General features: G+C 37.1%; 1 protein-coding gene across 6 annotated transcripts in view; it reads left to right on the top strand.

The window, feature by feature from the left end:
- Nucleotides 1-21,630, top strand: part of MPP7 (membrane palmitoylated protein 7) — a 150,486-nt gene that overhangs the window by 36,064 nt on the left and 92,792 nt on the right. For 4 of the 6 annotated variants that reach the window (XM_027889694.1, XM_027889698.1, XM_027889699.1 and 1 more), the window contains exons 3-4: nt 4,716-4,880; nt 18,660-18,778. In XM_027889694.1, the coding sequence (XP_027745495.1) occupies nt 4,844-4,880; nt 18,660-18,778 (156 nt within the window). In that variant the 5' untranslated portion in view covers nt 4,716-4,843. Of the gene's footprint in view, nt 1-1,898; nt 1,984-2,314; nt 2,390-4,715; nt 4,881-18,659; nt 18,779-21,630 lie in introns of those variants that run through there. The other 2 variants (XM_027889696.1, XM_027889697.1) reach the window with 2 other exon arrangements.

Raw genomic sequence — 21,630 nt, forward strand, 5'->3', positions numbered from 1 at the left:
CTGAAGATTGATATGATGGCAAGACCACAAGAAGGTTAGTGAAGGCAGCTGCTTGCCTTTTCAGTTTTCAGTCCAGGTTTTCTGTGTTTTGGTATATTAGTTAATAACATTTGGTAGTTCCACAGATATTCCTATATTTTTTTAAAATTGGACTCTATACACAGAATTTTTTGCCACTCTTAATTTTTATCATACACACTGCTGAGTGAGTCAGAGGTAGCTTCTTGCTTCTGCAGCATCTTTGAAGTCCCATCATGTTTGTGCACCATGTGTTCTGTGCAGTAATTCCAGTTCAAGATTTCTGGAAGATTCCCGTTGCCAGCATTCCTGTACTGCTTCTAAGGGTGGCTGACCAGCTTTGGAAGCCTGTCAGAAGCCACAAGCAGGTTCCAGTAGCCTGTCAGAGAATGTGTGATTGAGGAGGTGAAAACCTCCTCAGAAGAGTGTAAGGATTTGATAGATCCCATTACATTACAACTTCCAAAAGAGTAGAACACCTATTTCAATTCAGATTTTGTCTACCATAACAGTCTAGAAAACCTCCCTTGGCAATTTCCTGTGCTGAGTAGGTTTTGGAGACTTGTATACATGTCTGTAGTCATTCAATTACCTGAGGCTCCATAATGAACACAGGACTGAATGGCTGTCAAATTTCCTGTCTCCACATGAAATCTCTATCTTGTAGTTCAAATACTATTTGCAGGCATTCTGGTTTAGTTCTTGAAATCAGGGTTGTAGTCATCATAATTGTAGCATCCTTTAGAAAAAAAGGTTGAATGTTGTACTGAACAACCTGAGTTTATGTGTCCCATCCCCACCCCTTCACTCCTCCCCTGATCTGTGGCATCGCTAGGTTCATAATCCTAATGTTTTTATCTGTCATGAAACAGTCAGAAGTCTTCAGCCTGCTTTTCAAATGTGAAGAAAATCAATTCATATTCATTAAAGTGCCAGAAATATTAAGTAACTTGTAAAACACCCTTTCAGAAATAAATATTATGGAATTTATTGAGGTTTGGATGGGGAGTCAGAGATAGAAGACTTCATGAGTTCTGTCTCCAAATGCATGGTACTTGCCATAAACACAAATTTGAATCAGCTCTCCTACCTCACCTTTTGGAGAAAAATTAACTTGACTAAAAGAAAATGTATGCATGACTAATGGAATCACTTCCATTCAAAAGCAATAGAGGATGCTAGAAAGAAGCTATTAAAGCTGAAATTATGTGGAAGGCCATTCATCTTGGCACTCTTCAGCTGCCTCTCACCTGCTTGCTTTACCTGACAGCCTCTGTCCATCCTTACCAGTCAACCAGACAACAGGGATGATCGGGAACAAGATTTATTCCCTTATCCCTTGGTGAGGGGCCTCTCTTACTTGTGGGTTATTCAGAAAAATGGTTCCCTTGGAGAGCTCTAATTCTGGAATTCAGCTGTTTGGGAGGGTCCTTCCAGGAGGCTTCTGCCCCGCTCCTGGCCGTGTCTAACCGGGGAGATGTGTTATGTCACCATAATGAACTCGGTGGTGGAGGTGACTAGAATTGCGTCTGGTTTGGTTACTATGCTTGTGTGGGTGTGCGGGAGCTGTAGGAAGACGGGGTGGAAGCATTTCTGTGCCTTTTACAAGCATTGAGGCTTTTTTTCTTTTTTTTCTTTTTTTTTTTTTTTAATACCTACCGTTCAACCTCAGCGCCCTGGAAACAAGAGATGCCTTTCGTTAGGCAGGTAAACCCAGGCAGAAAAAAAAAAAAAAATCAAAATGATGCGTTTAAACAATTGAAAGCAGAAGCAGGTAGAGAGCGAGGAGCTGAAGCGAGCAGGGCCTGCCGAGGAGCCGCTGCCCTGGGCGTGTGGGGAGGGCGGGCGCGGCGCCCGCCGAGGCCGGCAGGGGTCAGGCGGGAGCCGTGAGGGGCCGGGCGGGAGGAGCCGCTTCCAGGCGGCGGTGCCGGCAGAACCCGATACGGTGCGATCTATAGAAGCAAGGTACAACTGGAATAATGAAATTTCAAAAATAAGCCCTTTTTAAAGGCTGGTTGTAACAGTCCTGCTGGGTATTGTAAATGCCTCAGGTGCACTTGATACTGCTGTTACGTTCCTGGCCCTGGCTCCTGATTTTTATGGAAAGATGGATTGAACTTCAATTTAGGAATATTCGGTAATCCCTCTCAGGACATACTGTAACAGCTGGTATTTCTGTGTTGCAGCAAATCGATTCCATACAGCAGTCAGCAATGCCTATGGCTGGGCTCCGGCAAAAACTTCCAAAGCATTTTAAATAAAGTGAGCCAAAGAAAATAGCATCATCACTGCAAAAATGTAGCTTAATTTGCACGTTAAGAAAAAAAAAAAATCTCTGTCCCATTCCAGCAAAATATTAAGCATTTTACTGGTAAGGATTTCATCAGCTCATTTATTTTTCATTAATATATATTTAGGATCTGGGGGGAATAACTTTATGCTGTATATAAGTTTCTTAAATAATGAGGAGCTGGATTTTTTTTTCCTGAATGATTTACTGTGAAATAAAGAAAAACAAACTGATGGAGTTTAAATGCATTGCATGTATGTAGATCAGCAAGATTTTCTACGTTTTGCAGTGAACTTTAAGGAAATTCTTCTTGAATTTTTGATTAATAGTAATGTGCTTATAATGAGAATGCCTTGTTTGGCGGTTTGTTGGTTTTTTTTTTTTAATAGATGAAAGTACTTCAAGCTGCATATAAATCAAAGATGTCCCATTAACAGTCAATAGTTTCGTTTTAACCCGTTTGTTACACATACAAAAAGTGAAAGCGCCTCCATCCTTTGTACGGTTTCTGTGGTGTGCTCACACTGGGGTCTGTCACTGAGCTTGGGACAGGACTCTGTGTGTTTAACAGAAAACAAGCAGAATTAATCTAAAATGAATATGTTCCTTAATTGGTACAACGTGTCCTTGGCTACGATGTCTTTTTATTTTTTCTTTTAAACTGCGCCCTGGCTAGCTTTGCATAAAGACATTTTACAGCTTTGTCATCATCAGATGAGCTTTCACTCTGAAATACTTAACTTCCTTATCCCTGTGTTAAATTGAAAGTTAATGGAGTTTGCACTGATTTGATGCATGTCAAAGTATTTTTTTGGAAGCTGATGCTTTTTACTGAAAACTTGCTTTTTTTCTTCACCGCAAACTTTTATAACCTAAAAAGCCCCAAACTCTTAAACACTGTTAGTAGACAGGTTTTTAAGTTCTTACTTGGTTCTTTTCATCTTAGACGAAGTTGTGCAGAGTGTAACTTGTGCTGTATTTGCCGTCTTAAAAAACCCACCCAGATTCACTGGGTAAACACTTAGGGGACAAAAAAAAAGAAACTTAAAAAAAGTTGCCACACTATTTAAACTATAGGCTCATGCCTAGGGATGACTTAACAACCAGCTTATATCTAGTAATACATTTAAGACTTACTGAACAAAATCTCGTGGATGGCCCTTAATATGCTGCAATACTTTTAGCTACAGGGGGATTTTTTTTTGGTGAAAAACAGAATTTTGAACAGCATACAGTGTTTACAGCACCTGTATATTACTCTTCCACAAGACTGTTGCCAAGTACAAATGTGTCCAAAATATGCACTTCCAGAGCCAAGATGACTTCAAAAGTCATTCTGATTAATATGAATGTGCTTTAAAAAAACCCAACAAAAAACAAACCAGCAATAGCAGCAGCAAAATGCTCTATTTGTTTATTTTCTTTTGCTAAAGCAGAACTATGCTGCTTTCTTTCTTCAAGGATCCTTTTTGTTTACTGAAATCTGGAGAAAACCCTTGTTTTCTGTTAGCTTCTACTTTCCCCTTTCCCTTCCTTAACCCTGCAAACACATCAGCCTCTGACCTGCTATTAGTAGACATTTTCAGTCTTAACTCTGAATTTCTTCTCACAAGTTTGTGTTCCAGTTTTGTATTTTAACATACTTAAATTTAAATACATTCACTTATATTTGAGATTAGTTTTAACTTTTTTACATTTACTCTGAATTTTCCTCAAGAAGTGGTTAAAAAAAGACCCCACATTTACTATCAGTAGGCCTGTGCAATTATTAAAAAAGATGTATTAAAAAATACTGATTTTGTAGTAATGAATCACAGAAAAATTCCTTATCTGGTAATGGCTCCACAAACCCTACAAATCAAACTGCAGTTTACCTTAGACAAGCATTTGCACTAGTCCTGCTTTTAACAACTCCAGTTAAAAGTCAGATTACATTTCCAGATTACAAATAAAAATTGCATGTCAGATTTTAAATAATCTGAAAACAGTTGAAAGGAGGTTAAATAGAGACACTGAATAAATTATCACGCTAGTAAGGAATTTGATTTTCTTGAGATAAGTAGTAGCAAAATTTGAGTGACTGCAATTATTCACTGTTTTAATAAAATATTCCTAGACTTTATTTCCAAAATGCCTGGCCTGCTGGAATTAAAGGATATAATTTACATGAGAGAAATGTGTTAAATTATTTTTAATGCAGAGTAGGATTCTAAGCTAGACTGAAGAAAACAAGACTTGTTTCACCTGGGGAAAAAAAAATCTTAAGTCATAAATAAGTGCGAAGCAATTTGTTTTGAGAGTCTTAAATAAAAGCTTATTTCATGAAAATGATTGGATTTGTTTAGCTGCAGTGATTTACAGTTTAACAGTGTTCTTAATTGTAAAATTCTGTTTCTGTTCCTTCTAGGAGAAACTGGGAGATAGCATAAATCTTTGTAGACGGCTTGGCTGCGAGCAGTTAAACTGAAATTAACTTCTGCCTTCTGGCTGCAGTGCTGGTTTGAGGTTCCTGCGTGACACTCTGCAGACGAAATCATGCCAGCCTTATCAACTGGATCTGGAAGTGACACAGGTACGAAAGCCAAGGAGGGCTGCACGCTTCCTCCAGAGCTTATTTGTTAAGTCTATGGTCTCTATTTCAAGAAATCTTCAAATAAGTTAATTAATTATGTTCTTAACACATGCTAATTTAAGACTTTAAACATAACCTTTTCTCCCTGAAGTTAGATCTGCGAAACACCACAGGTAAAAGCAATTAATTTTAAAAAATCCCACCACCACCTTGTTCCCCTCCATACCCAGCCCCCAAAACAGAACAACTCCAAACAATATTATAAATGGATCTGAAGAATTTGGATTCACCTCTGAGCGTGGTTGTACAATGTTAACTGGAAAAAGAAGGAGGAAAAAAAAAGATGATGATATCATGCATGCCTGAATATTCGCAGCAGTCTAGACTATCCCCTCTGTGAGTTACAGTTATCAGTGGAGTTATTTCTGAACACAGACTATTCCGTTTTGACAACTCCTTAACAAATTAGGAGAAGAAAAATACTGTCTCAAGTTCTGTTCCTTCCCTTGCCTTCCATGTCAGAGCCCAGTTCCTGTCACTGACTGCAGGCAGTGGGAATGCAGCTATGTAGCTTTCCATAGTTTTCACCTTCTTTGCAATATTAGGTTATATTCAAAGATTAAATCTCATCTTCTTGTTATGTTGACATTCCCTCTCTCTGACAGTATTTTTGACCCTCTGTTAGGGACAACTAAAGTTAATATTTTTGCTCGAGGATGTTTGTTAAAATAAGTGGTTCAGCTGAGGTTACAACACAATACTAAGATCCATGTTTTCCACCCCCCGTTTTCCATCCCTGTGCCATGTAGTTTTAAGCCCAAGAAGTAATAGCAGGATTTGGGAAATTAAGAGTTAGATTTCAAGTCAGGAATGCAAAAAGTATTTATATATGAACTGCATTTAATTCTTACTTTAAAATAACTGTGCAGTGCAGTGATTTTCCCCCCCATACCTCAGGTCCATGTAAAATTTATCTTAGATGAAAATATTAATCTTTAGAATTGGTGTGTGTGTTTATTTGTTGCAATAGGTAGGGAGGGTTGTGTTTATCTTTTTGTCTCCTTATTCCTGTGTTTAAGGGATTTGACTGTCACCTCACCAAATCCTACCTCTGCATAACTTTCTTTTCTCCCTCTTCCCCCATGGAGATAAGCGAGTTGCAGCTTTTCAGTTTGCTAAAGCTGCATTTTCGAAGATGTGTCAGTGTCTACTCTGGACCTTTGCTTTCTTTATGTAGCTTTTTGTGTCCTTTCAAAACCTGCCTAATTTTTAAAAAATTATTACTTATATATTGTTTAAAGAATGTTAATATGTCCAAAAGTAATAGTCGTGAACATCATGTCTGAATAAAGAAAGAAAAAGGCTCCAAAAAGTGGGAAAGAAAAAAATTCAAATTTTAAAACTGTGTGTGTTAAAATGCCTCTAAAAATATGTCTTGCTGAACCATTTAATCAGTATGATGCTGCTAATGCACCCTTAATAATTAAGATGTGTGGTAAAGCTCAGGTATCTCCATTGTCCCATGAAATCTATTGTAAAATATGATACACACCATTAATATCTTGTTGTTAAATAACACTTGTTAAATCAATTTTTTTTCTGCTGCAAGTTGTAAATTGTTTCTCTAAATAAAAATACACATTTGGAGTGAAAAGAGAGTAATTTCTTTTTTATTCCACTTCCTATAAAATACATCCTGATGGGTCTGATAGGCATTTAAGCATTTTTTGAATGGTTGTATCAAACTGTGCTTTCTACCCTGTTTATGGTGAGGGTGGTTTCCAATCAGAGCCCTGTTCTCCTGCTGTTCCTCTCACTCTTAGGTTAAAAAAAGTGAAACATAAAGATTTCCCTACCTCTGTTGTTCCTTGGTGGATAAGCTGGTTTTCTTCTCGCCCTCCAGACTGGTGTTGTAACATGTAATGAGTTGAAACTGCTTTAGTCCATGGGAGGTCTTTTGGGGGCACTGGGGAGTTGGCAAGTCATTTGGGACCTTTAGGGTAGGGACACAACCTTGTTCAGTCTATTTGCTGAGACTCTCCTTTTTAAATGCATTCAAACAAAATGCAGCCAAACCTATTTTTGTGTCTGATAAACGGTGAGTGAAATAAAAGTCAACCTAGATTTAAAAACAGATAAAAGAGTTCACTGAGGACTAGTAAACAGAAATGCATCATCTGTGAATATCAGAAGTTGCCAAGCCATGACCCTTGGACACTCAGTTACCAGTATAGGAGCATTAATGATTTTCTTTTTTTTTTTTTTTTTTTTAAAATATAGTCTGAAGCATCAGACCATTGTCAAAAGCAGGACAGTGTTCATGAGAGGCCATATTTGATCAGACTAAATGTTGGCCTGCTTGTGTAAATTTTACATTGCCTTTACTTCATCAATAGCCTTTATTAGAAGTGCCACCATGTACTTGCAGATACTTCCTTGTATACTTACACGTGCTTTTGTTATACCATGTTTTAATCTGTATATTCTTCTGAACGCAAACTGTGCTTCTTTAATCTGTTTTGAGAGGCATTAACCAGACTTGGTAAATCAAAATCAGACTATGGTAAATCAAAATCATGGCTACACTATTTGCAATTTTTTGTTTAAAACACATTCTACTAGAAGTATTCCTACAGGGACTTTTAAATTAATCTTATTCCTTACCACAAAGTTTAAGACAGAGGAGAAAGACTTATGTATAAGCACATGCTTCTTTCTCTTCCACTCTCCATTAGCCATATAGAAAACCTGTTTTTATATTACAATAATTAAAAAAAGTTACTCATTGTTTATAGCATCTGTGTGATCCTCCCTTAAGGTTTATAGTCCTGTCAGTGTCAGGTCAAGATTGTCTTAAAGCCACCATCCTGAATGGGAGGCTGAGCTCATGCCTGGGGCTGTGTCTGACACTTTCAATAGTTTCTGTGTTGCAGAAGTCTGCTTGACCTCTGTGTGCAAGCCCATCAAATAGAGTTTGAAGGCTGAGCAAGAAGACCTGCATTTTTGCAGGTAAAGCAAGTCTGTGAGATCTGGCATTCATTGTCTGGTATATTTAGGAAGATTTAAGGTTGCAGTTCTGGCTTCACATTAGTAGATGGCAGCTTTGTTGCTGACTTTGGTGGAGCCAAGATGACATCATTATGCTTTAAGTGTTGTTTTAATGTGAAAAACATCGTAAACTTGTTACAGATTTCTTTCCTCTCAACGCTGTATCAAGCTTGCTTAACTGACAAATTTAAAAATGCTTCTCTGTTTGTCCTCAAAAACCAGCGCACCAATGTGCACAGCAGACTTCGTGCTTTTGATTCATGTATTGTCAGCAGGAAAGTCATATTTACGGGCCAAGTTTAGCCACCAAATAAAACTGTGTGAGATTGCTTATGTACAGTGAAAGTCAGAAGCAGTTCTTGAATTTGAATATTGTAAATTATAGAAAGAGAAAATATGCAGGGCTTACATTTGTTTCTTTTTGAGAACATATAGGAGCAAGCACTGCGCCAGATTGCAAACCTATAAAACTTAACATGTTAGTTTTTTAATTTAAAAAACCCAGCACATTTGTTACTAACTGAATTGTAAGCTCACGTGGCCTTCAAAATATTCCAGTTTTTGATGCTTTCTTCTCTGTTTTGTAGTAATACTTAGTAGATGTGTGAAATCTGTTCTAAATGTTAGATATTTTTCCAAACTGCATTTTTAGTAGTGTATTGTATGATTCTTTAAGAATTACCTTGACCTCTGAAACTGAGTGCTGCTGATGTGAATGTACTGAGTGCTGGTGGAAATATTTTGCTGGGATAGTACATTGATGTGGTAGCTCCATAGTCCATATGGATTTACCTCCCAGCGGCGCCGGACCACTGCAGGCAATGTGAAGTTCAAAGACGATTTTGCGGTCATCTGAACATAAAAAGATGTCATCCATGCTTTTAATGTTTTCATACAGTTGTGTTCCCTTTATTTAGTACTATATTAATGCATTTTAATCACCTTGCCAGATTCAACATGATCTTTTCTAAGCAGGCTTGATAATGAAAAGGATAAAAAGGTGCAGCGAAAGAAAAGAAGCACTAATAATATGAAGAATAAGTAGACTAGTTGGCTGAGCGGAGATGGGGGACACAGAAACATCTACAGGGAAAAAAAACCAAATGAATCTGAAGTGCTAAAATTTCTATTTTAGCCTTTTAAACCAGATTTCAGGATGAGGAGGGAGATAGAAATCAGGGAGTTCCATTTTTACAGCATGTTTGAAAAATGTAGTAACGTAAAATGGTGGCCAAAGATCTGGGATCATTATTACGAGACGAAGAGAAAGGTAATTTAGGAGAGCGATGAAGGAAAGATTTCTGGGAGTAGCTCTTCCGTTGGAGGCTGCCAGGGCAAAGGCTTGCAGGGTGACTGAATCCTGCTCCAGACTGCCTTTGCTGCTCCGCTGGTGTGCCGTGTGGGAAGCAGAGCACAGGGAAAGCCTTCGCTTGTCACCTTCACACTGTTGCTCATGGCTCAGGCACAGGGGTGCTGCAGCAAGGGCAGGATGTAAATGATGCCTTCAGCTGCCTCACCACTGCAAGGCTACTAAAATTTCTCACCACGTTGAAATGCACAGATATGGTTAGATATTCATGAAAATGGATATGCTAGCTGAGACAAAATTTATACTGAATTAATAAATCGAGCCAATATTTTATCCGTACATTCTTGATTTCTCCCCATCTCCATCTGCCAGAGGCATTAAATGGCTTTTAGGCTAATGTTAATATGAAAGATTTGGGAAAGTATGAGGTGTATGGCTAGCTTTAATTGTGATCTGATTTAATTTTTTAAAATATAACTTGCTAGTGTTGGAAAGGGTATTTATTTTGGTATCAGCATAGTTATGGTGACTGTTGGAAAACTTGTTCAAAGTGAAATGAAATTTCTCTAAACTGTTAAACTGTTCTGTTTTATGTTAATATTTTATATTATGCTAGACTGATTCAGCGGTGTGGAATCAGAAAATGTGCGTAATTATATTTACTGATGGTAAACTCTTTAAAAGTGCTACAGTTCTTGGATGCAAATTTAATTCTAATGGTCTGGCAGGTGAAACAATTTTTACTCAGTTTTTTCATTTTTGTTGAGCAGTGCGTAGCTTTGTACTGAATTTGAAAGTACAATAAATAGCTTGTATTGTTTTTAACCAGAGGCTGAAATGTTGGTTGGACCAAAAGCTGTAATTACGCACATGGTTGGCAGTTCCAGTGATACCAGGTGTCCTCTGCTGAGAGCGCTCTGCCGTGCTGTCCCGCTGCGGTGTAGCTGTGCCAGCACCCAGGTTAACTTGCAGGGCCTACACGTTATGTGCATTTAGTGTCAGATAGAAGGTTCTGTGGCTTCTCAGCCCAACGTCACGTCAAGTCTTGGCTGACTTAATAAAAACCTGTTAAAAATGACCTGTTAATCTGAAAGCACTTTAGTACTACTAAGAGGTAGTGAGAAGCTTCCCAGCAAGCTGTTAGTTGCCTGTTGTGGAATACACTAGTTTAAATATGATTTTTTTTTTTTTTTTTAAATAACGCATTGGTTTAAAGAGAAAAAGACAACACACAAAAGACACCTCAATACAACATATTAATTTTAAGGATAAACTATGAAATAATTATTTCAAATAGTTTAATTTTCTAAATTTACTTTCAAGATAAGATGTAGAATCATAGAATCCTAGAATGGTTTGGGTTGGAAGGGACCTTAAAGACATTCTTGTTCCAACCTCCCTACCATGGCCAGGGACACCTTCCACTAGACCAGGTTGCTCAATACCCCATCCTGCTCGGCCTGGAACAGTGCCAGGGATGGAGCATCCATGGCTTCTCTGAACAACCTGTTCCAGTGCCTCACTACTTTCACAGTAAAGAATTTCTTCTGTATAGCTAACCTAAAATTTCCCCTCTTTCAGTTGTTGAACCCATTTCTCCTTGTCCTATCACTATAGTTCCTGATGAAGAATCTCTCTCCAGCTTCCTTGTAGGCCCCCTTCACATGCTGGAAGATTGCTTATAGGTCTCCATGCAACCTTTTTCTCCAGGAGAACTTTCACAGCTTGTCAATGTACTTGATTTTAATTTTTTGTATATTCCTCTATTCCTTTATGAACTTGTATACCAAGTGTATATAGGACTGATTGATGTAATGGCATAACTTGTTTTGAGCATTAAACCTTAAACTCAGTCATACAGTGAATCACAGCACTGAAATAATATACTGACTTGATTTGGGGCATCAATACTGCCTAGGATTGGAGGACTTTTTCTTCTACTCTCGGGACATGTATCCAGTATTAGATATGTGGTCAATATGTGCCTCAACCACAAAAGGTTGAGATACATGGTAATCAAATGATGTTTCCATTAGTTTTAGGCCCAACTGAGTTGAAAATAGTCTTGATTTCCATTGGTATTCAGTCTCTTAATGAGATATTGTGTCTTCCTTTTGCAGATATAAAATGCCATGTTTAGTGTTCCTTGTCACCCCTCCCCTCTGCCAAATCTCTTAAAACCCTGCAAATTGTGACTAAAGAGTTAAACATGGTGAGTGTACCCAGTGCCTTCCTAGTGCTGGAATGAGTTGTTTCCTGACTGCCTGCCAGGTACTTGCTATTGCCTCCTCCAGTGTTGATGAAGATCTAGATAGAAATACTTAAGACTTGCCAAGCTGATGTCTGTGGAAAGGAGCAGTCAATTAGTCAAGGTTATTCAAGGTGTCATGGTATGCAGGCTTCATTGGAGAAGTCAGGAGGTTTGTTTTTTTTTTAAATATGAAAACTTTGTATGAGTTTTCCACAAGTTGCTTGTTAACTTGTGCCTGATGGGTCACTTTAAATCAGTTTTATGTATGTGTTATTCTTGCAGATAATAGGTCAGCTTTTGAAAACTCATGAAAGTACATTTTATGAACTTTGAAGGTATCTGTGTTGACATAGTGTCCAGTAACTACAGTTTTGAGGGGTTTCAATTTTGAAGCAGTCTGATGAGCCGTACAAGCAAGAACTTTGCGGCAACAGTCTTGCCCCGTATGGATGCAAATGGAGATCAACTGTTTAACTCACATCAGAACGTTAATGGTATGTGGTGTGTTAAATCTGAAATGCACATGTTGAGACAAATCCTAAAAGACCAATAACTGTTTCAAACAACTGTGGATTCTTTAGCTCCGGGAGCCAAGTTCCAAAACTAAAGACTTTTCCATTTTGAAGGAAATAATATTTTTAAAAGTGGTGGGCTTAAATGATTGCTCGTTTTCAACATTTTCTGTCATAACATTGTTTTAAGGTGGGCTAACAACTTTACTGTAGTTTGGAGGAATTAAAAACTAGGTGCAACTTTTAAGTTAAAATACTATTACCCTTAGTGAATATGTAATCTTGTTCTTTGAAAACACTTATAGCAAAATTCTTGTTTTTATTAGAAAAAACATACAACACTAATATTTGTATTGCTATGCCATCTGTAAGGATTTCAGCATTTTTTTTTTTTTTTTTTTTTTTTTTTTTTTTTTTTTTTTTTTTTTTTTTTTTTTTTTTTTTTTTTTTTTTTTTTTTTTTTTTTTTTTTTGTGAATTAGCAAATAAATCAAAACAGATCTTTTTCCCAAGATGTCGATCACTTGCATGTCATTATTATCTTGTTACTCGGTGTTGTGGAACCTTGAGAATTGTAATTTTTTTTTTTTTGTATAAACACTAAACTGGAAAATTAAAAAAATGTACATTCTGAAATGAATTAATCACTCTGCAAAAAAAATTGTTAGTCTTTAACTTTTTGCAGTGTCAGGAAGCCCATATATTCAGTGGAATTACTTAAGAGAACATAAAAAAAAAAACTTTTTGTAACACATAAATTTGAGCACATAGTGGTCTTTTTATAACTGGAGTCTGATAGGACAGTGCAGTGTGTCTATCCAACATGTATGTGTACTGCATATGTTTTTATGTGAACCTGTGCATAAACACTGATGTCAAATTTTAGAATTAAATAATTTTTAATATTTAGTGTTAATGACTGATTTTATTGTATAACAACAAGGATGTCAGAATGAGTGTTTCTACTGCGATACTGTTTGCTTGTGTGTAAGGCAAGTGTTGCCTGAACCTTTGTAGAACTGTAAAGTACAGTTCAAATGTGAAAAAATGTCAGCTTGTTAGAAATGGCAGCAAATAGTGCTGATTATTTTACCTTTGACAAAGTGGAAAATTTAAAGGTTGGTGTGTCCTATTTTATTAATATAATAAATTTTTACAGTGTTGTTCTGGGCTTAGATATATGTTCTTTAGTGTTTATTATCCCTCAGTTGCTGTAAAAATTTTTGATTTGAAGTCTGGCATCATTGTTCAGAATGCTAATTCAGGAAATTAATTAGCATATGAAAGCAAATGCACATCCATTTGACTCCATTTCTTTTCTTACACTAACCAAAACAAAGTTGGTGTTTTCGTGTAATATGCAAGAGTGATGGAACGCAGAGACCATATTTTTTATCATTTAGCACTAGTTTATAGCTTCCACAGACTTGTCCTAATAATGAAGCTATGAAGGATATGACAAGAATGGTGATATTAAATTTCTCTAGACTAACAGTAAATTTTTCCATTCTGATGTCAAGAATGTAGAGCATCTGGAATCTGCAGTGTGAGTGGTTCAGTACGGGAACAGTTTCATCAATTGCTTAGCCATTTATTCTCCTCCTAGGAACAAGCTGTCTTCTGTAGCATATAACACTACAAAGGAAGCAATTTTCTAAAACTGGAAAAATCCTTTATGTCCTGTTGTTTCTGATTTAAAAGTTTTCCATTGCTGCTTACTCTTAAATCCAATTGCATGTGCAAATCTAGGTACACATTTTTAGATTGGAATTGCCATTATTTTCTACATTTTAGTCCTCAGATCGAATAAATTGTATTAGTCAAGCTTAGAAAAAGCTGAAGATACTCTGAAGACAGGAACTGCTTAAGTGTGTTAAAAGAACAAATGGAAATTTATCTTTCGCCTTTTTAACCAGGGACAATGCTGAGTTTTCAAACACAGCTGGATTTTCCCTTGAAATTACTTTAGTTGTAGCTGGCTGAATGCTGCAAGCCTTATTCTGCAGCTACTATTTTATCTTACTTGGTGCTGCAACAAGTCCAAAGCTTCAGGGTAGTTTCTCCTTCCATGACAAACTGTTGTAATTTTAGTTTTAGATTGTGTATGTGTACTTAGATTATCTACATGTGTGTAGTTTACATGGGCTATTTCTGTAGGCAAGGTTATCTAGTCAGTGGGTTTTAATTCCCTGTGTCACTGTTCTTGAATGAACTAAATTTTATGAAAAGTGTATTGTACCCCCAGTCTTAATTATTACTTCTAAATTTCTTTTTTCTTGAATCAGGTAATCAAGTTTAATAGACTTTGTAAGTATCTTCAAACAACCCCCTCCCCGTTCCACTCTTACAACAGTTTTATAGTATTCCCTTGTGCAATACTTGTCTACTTTTAGGAAGGTTCTCATGCTGCAGGCTTTTAGTGAATTCACAGCACTGTTAGTTACTGTACCTAATTTATGTAACGTGAATATAAATAGCAGCATACCAGTATCTAAAACTGGTAGCTTCCTCATTTAACTGGAATTGACTCCTATTACTGCCACTCAATTATGTGACCTTTTTTAATCTGGCAAGGGCCCTTTTTCCTCTTCTGTTTCACTGATTTGGGAATGTCCAGGGATGATTACATTGTAATCTGGTTTGGGTTCCCCCCCCCCCCAAGCTGTAGGAATGGACCAGACTTACTTCCCCTCTTATAATTGCATAATAGTCTTACATCTACATGTTTAGTCATGATGTTAATTTTTTTTATGTATGCTCAGGTCTTCTGGGACCTTTAAATACATGATCTGCTTTTAAAAATCAAAGTAAGTGAGTTTTTCTTGTGTAAGTCATGTTTACTGGATTTTGACACCAGAAGTATTTTGATACTAGTAAATCCCAGTGGGTAGATGATTCCTTTTAAATATAGATGCTGGTTAAACGTAGGCAAACTAGACTAAAAAAAAATTAAGAACCTAAGTAGAATAGCAATAGTGTATCATAAAAGCAATTTTTTCCCCCAAGACACACTGCAGTGTTGCCACCATCAGGCATTAAAAACAATAGGATATTTTTTAGTTGTTTTCATGATTTTTTAAATACATTTTCTAGATACTTTTTTAAAAAAGCTCATTGTCGTGTTTATTTAAAGTGTGGAGATCTTTCAAAAGATGTGAGGTCCATGCAAGTCATATGACTCCAGGAGGCGGGACTTCAAGATAAACATCAAACTGAGGGGAAGAGCACAACCATGGCCTGGCAGACAGTGGTAGCATTCAGCTCAGAAGTGCTGATACATCTCATTCTGTGGCTTATGCAGTGAATATGTGCTTTTAATTTGCCAAACAATTCATCTGAATATTGAAGGGGTTTATTATGACCTTTTTGAAAGTTAAATTTTGGATTTAGAAGTGATCAAGTGTTCTGTGTGGCATCACTTCAGACTTCATAATTGCTACTGAAACAATTAAAGAAAGAAAACCCCTGGTTTTAACAACCTGGCAGTACTAAAACCAGCAAGAAACTTGGAGTTATTTCAGTGGCCTTTGTCTCCAGTGCTAGAACCACCTGAGGTGCTATTTAGAAGTTTTGCAGTAGATTTGAGGTTAAGCTGAAGTTCTGTCTGCTGTGAAATTCAGATTACTTCTATTGCCACATGGCAGCATCTCTGTACAGTGAGACCTTACAGGGCTGCAGGGATTTGAGCTGCCAGCCTTCAGGTGTTGGAAAGATGGATGTGACAATTTAGCAGATCTGGAAAAATTAGACCAATGTGTAGCTGCCAATTTAGTGGTTATAACTTCATTACGAGTTTACAGTAACTTGACAAATTATTTTGTTCCTGTCCATATCAGAAAAGTACTTTCTTTTATATCCCATTTGCTGGTAAAGTCACATGCCAGCCACAGTTTTCACTGTTTTTTCACTCATGTAATTCAGGCACAAGTGAAAATAACCTTTTACTTGGAGGTGTGTGTAGAAGATCCAAATATTGATTTTCTTTATATATAAAGTCTGAAAACCCATCTGAAAAAATTTGATCTGCAGAAGGAGCAAGAAGGAGGAAGATAAAAGGTAAACCTTTACAAGTGCTAATACCTTCTTCTGTCATTAGCTTTGGTTTGGAAGGAGGCTGTAGCTGAGTCAGATGATCTGGAACTACAGACTTGTTCCAGATCTTTGCCTTCTGTTCTCCCCAGGTAAATTCACTAAGTCCTCCTGCTGCCTGATTTTCATTTGCTTCCTTGATTGAGTTGTTTTTTTTAACTCCTGGCTACATAGTACTCAGTTTGTCAGGGAGTCTGAAGAGCAAGAGCGTTGCATTCTCCAGCATTCTGCATCACACAGTCCTGGGGTTCCAGTGCTGCAGACAAAATCAGTCGGCACCTGTCGATTGTCTCCCCTTCCCCAGGAGAGTTGCAGGGATTGAGTGCATTGCTGTCGAGGCTGGAGTAGCGCCCTGGGGACAGGGACACCCATTTCCCCAGAAGGGTCAGTTCAGACCTGTGTGAATAAGTGAAGCCCACAGAAACTTTTGAGCCAGATGTGGAAACCTTTGTGTGTGTGAGCACCTGCAGGGTTAGTCCCTCCTGGAGTGCTGGCAGGAGGGACTTCTCTCTGGGAGTTTTGTGTTAAAACCCGAGCTCGCTATGGGCGGATTCAGCCTTGCCCTGTGTCACTAACAGTTAATCCATCAGGAAACATGAACTTTTGTTTTATTTTTCACTGGGGATTTGATTATCAAAGCTTTAAGGAGCAACTTACAAAGATAGAATAGTTTTATAGTTGTTTATATGTGGAATTCAAGCAGATCTGACAGATGAAGGAAAAGAAGGCTTACTCTATTATACATCTTCTATTTGAAGGGAGTGGCTGAAGTTACTGTTTTCTTTCTTCTGAACGGTAAATGTGAATTGTTCCTAAGCAGTTATGCCGCAATGTAAGCTTACATTGGATTTCCTATTCCCTTTTCTAACAACCTTCAGGTTATTTTGAGGTTATTGATATTTACAGTAACAGAAATGGATGAGTGTAAAGGAATTTTTTAATTTTTCTAAATGACAGAAAAATAAGACTTTTTGTATTTTCTAAATGAAAATGTTTTTGAAGCATGAACTGTGTGATAAAAATAACCATTTTTGCTAAGTTCTGAAGTTCTAGTAGTCTGGGAAGTTGAAGCCACAAGTCTCATTCAAACCTCTATTCTCTGGGTGTCAGCTCAAGCTCTGACTGCATCTTCCTAGGCAGAAGTTGATGGTCTGTTTTTCTGTCTGTAAAATTGTAGTGGATTGAATTGTATCTTCTTTTTGCAGTATTTCTGAAGAGAAAACAAGAACATATTTAAATAAAAGCAAGATTCTAAGAGAAATGAATATGAACCACCAAGAAATGCTTGGACCACAGAAAGAATGTATCTGGAAAGAACTTTTTTTTTCCAGAATATTTTACTGAGAGGCAGTAAAAAGACGAAAATGTAAATAATCAGATCCCAAAGGTGCTGTATGTAATGTTGAAAGGGATATGCAGTGTCTGGAAAGGTTGTGAAATTATATTTACTAATAAATATTCTGAATCATAAGTTTTAGGGAAATAATAAGCGTAATAACAATAGGTAACCTGTAATTTACAACAGTGTTCTTCTACCAGTAGAATATGTTGTAAATCTGTTCTTGTGATGAACAGCAGCACTTACTCTGACTAAAAATAATAACAGGACCGTGTATCTTGGATCCCGGGAGACTATTGGTGTTTTTGTAGACAGCAGACAGGAGAAAAAGGCATTTTGTCCTTTTTACCCCAAGTAATCCCACTGGAAAATTAAACATGTGCTATGAATTGATATCAGCTCGTGCCAGGTTACCTCCCTAAAGAGGACTGCTGCAAACACTGTTGCTACATTTCTTGGACAGAGCTTTGATGGCCTGTGTGCACGATGGATATTTTATGCCCTACGCTACTGTGGAACAGTGTGCTACTGTCTGCCCCTCAGAGAGCGCTGGTGAGCTGTGCCACAAATAACTGGGAACAGCAACTGCTCGAACCCCACGGAGGATCTCTAATACCTGCAAATTAAAAGTGTTACTGAAATATTTCTGTGTGCATGCATGTCTCGGAAAACTGTGTTGGTTCTGTCTTTAAAGGTTTAATCCTGAGAAACGGAGAAGCTGCTCTTGTACTGCTGTGGATGCCCACTGAACACAGGATTGAAAAGAAAATTAGGCAATATATTAGCAAGAAATATTTAGAGAAACCACGAACCTTTTTTTAATGGACCACCCTATCCAGTTTCTGTTCTTTTAAGGAAGTTTTTCCTATTCATGACTCATTTCACTCTTTGGCTAACATCAAGGGAAATGGAATAACGATTAAGCAAAGGAATTTATGTTTTTTTCTGGGTTTGTCCTTTTTTCAAAACCTTTATGAATTTTCTGCATAACCTTGTGTAAATATATATGGATGTACTGTGACAAGGTAAAAAGTACACTGCTAATACTAGTTTCTTAGTAATTTTTTTTTAAATGTTCCTTTTGGTTCTACAAGTCAGTGTTATGGTGGATACTCCAGACTCCCTGTTCAGTTAAAATGACATGCTCCAGGCAGCCAATTACACAGAACTGTTAAGTGAAATTAATGAGATCACCCCTAGATTACACTTTGTGTTTTATTTTCATTTTATAGGTCTGTACGAGCTGCTGGCTGCATTGCCAGCCCAGCTGCAGCCACATGTGGACAGCCAGGAAGACCTGACCTTCCTCTGGGATATGTTTGGTGAAAAAAGCCTTCATTCACTGGTGAAGGTAAACCACATTTAAGTCAGATTCTCTTTGAGAAGAGCATATGGAAAAATGTTTTGAGCGCCATCTAGTAAACCAGTGACCAAACTGTTGCTCAGTGAAAACAAAACAGCCTTGTTTTAACTCTGTTTCTGTCGGGGTGGAAGTTGTTAAATAAAATTCTCCCAAAAATACATAGATGATTTCATTTAAGAGTGATGTTTTGGCAGTGTAATGCTAATGCAGCAAACATATGTTGTTTGCCCTTGTTTAGAAAAAAAAAGAGTACGAAATAGTAGCAGGAAATCTGAGACTTCTTTATGGTCAACATTCAAGACCTGGAGTTTAGCTTAAATAAATAAATGTTCACAGCAAAAATTAGAAGGAATATATTTTCTGAGGTCAAGTATGGCAAGAGTTCAGTAGCCACATTAATTTAAAATAATTTCCTTTAACAAAGTCAACTGAAATTCTAGTAAGCTGTTTCTTTTATTGGCTTGCCTCCATTTAATATTGTTTTGCACATAAATATGCTGGCCTGAAGTACAACCTAAAATAAGTTTGGACGAATACTTAAGTAAGGTATTGTGCCATGAAAATGATCAGCAACAAGAAATCAAGGCATGCCATGGGAGGATACAGAGCTACCCTGATAATGTTGAAATTGCTTATAGCAGAAAAATGAGACCAGTCAGCTGTTAGAAACATTCCATTCCTACAAAGTGGTAAGTGTGTCTTCAGTCCCCAATGCAGAGCTGATTCAAGATGGAAGAAAATTGAGGTCTCAAATGAGTCAGTAGATGGTAGTAACCTGTGCCATGAATATATCCAGACAATATATAATTGAGCAGAATTTGTTATCCTTGTCAGTTACTAATCTAGAGGGAGCTGAAAATTGGGATTATTTCTAAGTAGGTTTGAAAGAATCACCTTTTTCCAATTCTTTCAGCTGTTTTATTCTGGAAAAAGATATAATGTTGACACTTGACCACATATGTGTTGATACTTTTCAAAATAGCTGAGAATTTGCATATAAAAGTAAACACAAGTACTCTCTGGCAGTTGATACACAAAACCAACAAACAGTGGAACAGTGCTTGACCATACTTGCTTGCCTAAAGAATTTCATCAAAGTTTCTGAACTGCGGTGATTCCCAGACTCCTTGCTGCTTTGCTGCAGCTCTGTGTGCAGGTGGCTCAGGAGATCACTGTAAGAGGAACACCAGTCCTCTTTCTAATATAGGCTGACAGTGTGTGCATCTAAGCAGAATGTTAGGTCAGTTGCTGAATTGGTTCTGGGTTGGAAATTAAAGAAGACTGCCTAGAAAATGAGTGTGGATCTGTGGAACATCAACACTTCAGTATTTGCTCTAATTTTCTATTGAGGCAAAACTTAAACCTTTTCAAACTCCTTCACTTACTCCCTTTTGCCCTTTATTCCAAAAGAAGACAATGATAGAACAGCAGTAACTGGTTTACTCTCTTGGAGTAAGCTCTAAGTTTGGAGCAATTGCCTTTCCTACCAGTTGCATGCCCTAGTTACCATGTTGCTTGTTTCTGAAGGGTGGATTGGACTTTCTGACTTACAGAAAAGAAAAATGGGAAAGGGGATCAATGAATGGTCACTTTATTGCAATTACAACAAGAAGACACTGAAATATTCCAACCATCTCTATTATTTATCTTGTACACTGGAGATCCAAGTACTAAACATATATGTAACTCTGTGGATGGTTCTTTTAATGTCCTATTAAGCCTCACACTATCTTAAAATAGATTTAATTCTTGAAATCTTGAAACTGTGTCTTTAGTGTTCACTATTTCCCCCCTTTTTAATACAGCATATTAATTTAATTTAAAAGACAAAGTTTTTTAATTACAAGAATTGAGACTTTTAAGAGCATCTGGTCTGACCCAAGTGCGTGTCAGACTGTCAAACCTTACGTTCTGATTTTTGTGTAGTTCAGGTGTGTAAAGTAGGATATGAAGAGCTTTCAAAAGGTTCTGTAGTTCATATAACTGCCTCAAGATGGGCTTAACTGTATGTGAAACTCACGATATTTGTTTGACCTTTAATGCATTTATTCAGTATCCTATCAAGTTTCAGAGAAGGCAATCTGTAGCCTTTTTGGAAGAGAGCTGTAAGAGCAGAAGAACGAACCCCATCTGCTGTAGTTTTTCCCTGTTACAAGACTTCAGAAGTGCCAAATCTTTCTTTCTGGGTTCTGGTGTCTTATTTGAAAGACTGTTTTTCCTAGCAGTAACTTCTTAAAGTCAACTGTACTTGCAAAGACAAATATTTTTAATTCCTCAGGCAGAGAATGATGACAGATATTTTGTAATAAAAGAAAAAAAAGGGAAAAACATGCACTAGCTTTGAGCCAAGGATGTTGCGATCCTGGTATGGGTCATTTATGAAGAAAATGAATGTGTGTACACTACTAATTAGACAGTAATATTCCTGTATTTTAACATATTTCTTAATAAAAATTTCTACACTGACCTTCTTAACTTACTGTTTAATAATTTCAGTTATAAAATGGATAAAATACTCCAAATTGATTGAAATGCTAAAGTATAAAATGAACTTTCTACTTTTTCTACAGATATTCCAAGTTTTATGAGTATTTAATTAGTACAGTGTTTTCTGTATGGTTGTATTCTATAGCACACGGTTTGCTATTCTGGCTCTATAATTATTGAAAAGATAAAGGGAAGGGAAAAAAAGCCCCAAACATTGCCTTGGAGTTAACTTCATTCAGTATTGTTGGACAGAATTCTCTCTGAGAACTTGGATTAGCCTGAGCTGTTCTAAGAAGTCAGAAATGGAAAAGTTGTATTAGATCATCCAGTCCATTCCCCTGCAAATACTGGAT

Source organism: Empidonax traillii, unplaced genomic scaffold (genome assembly GCF_003031625.1).
Source record: "Empidonax traillii isolate 1590-97213 ecotype Southwest subspecies unplaced genomic scaffold, ASM303162v1 scaffold270:size1067046, whole genome shotgun sequence".
Taxonomy (NCBI): domain Eukaryota; kingdom Metazoa; phylum Chordata; class Aves; order Passeriformes; family Tyrannidae; genus Empidonax; species Empidonax traillii.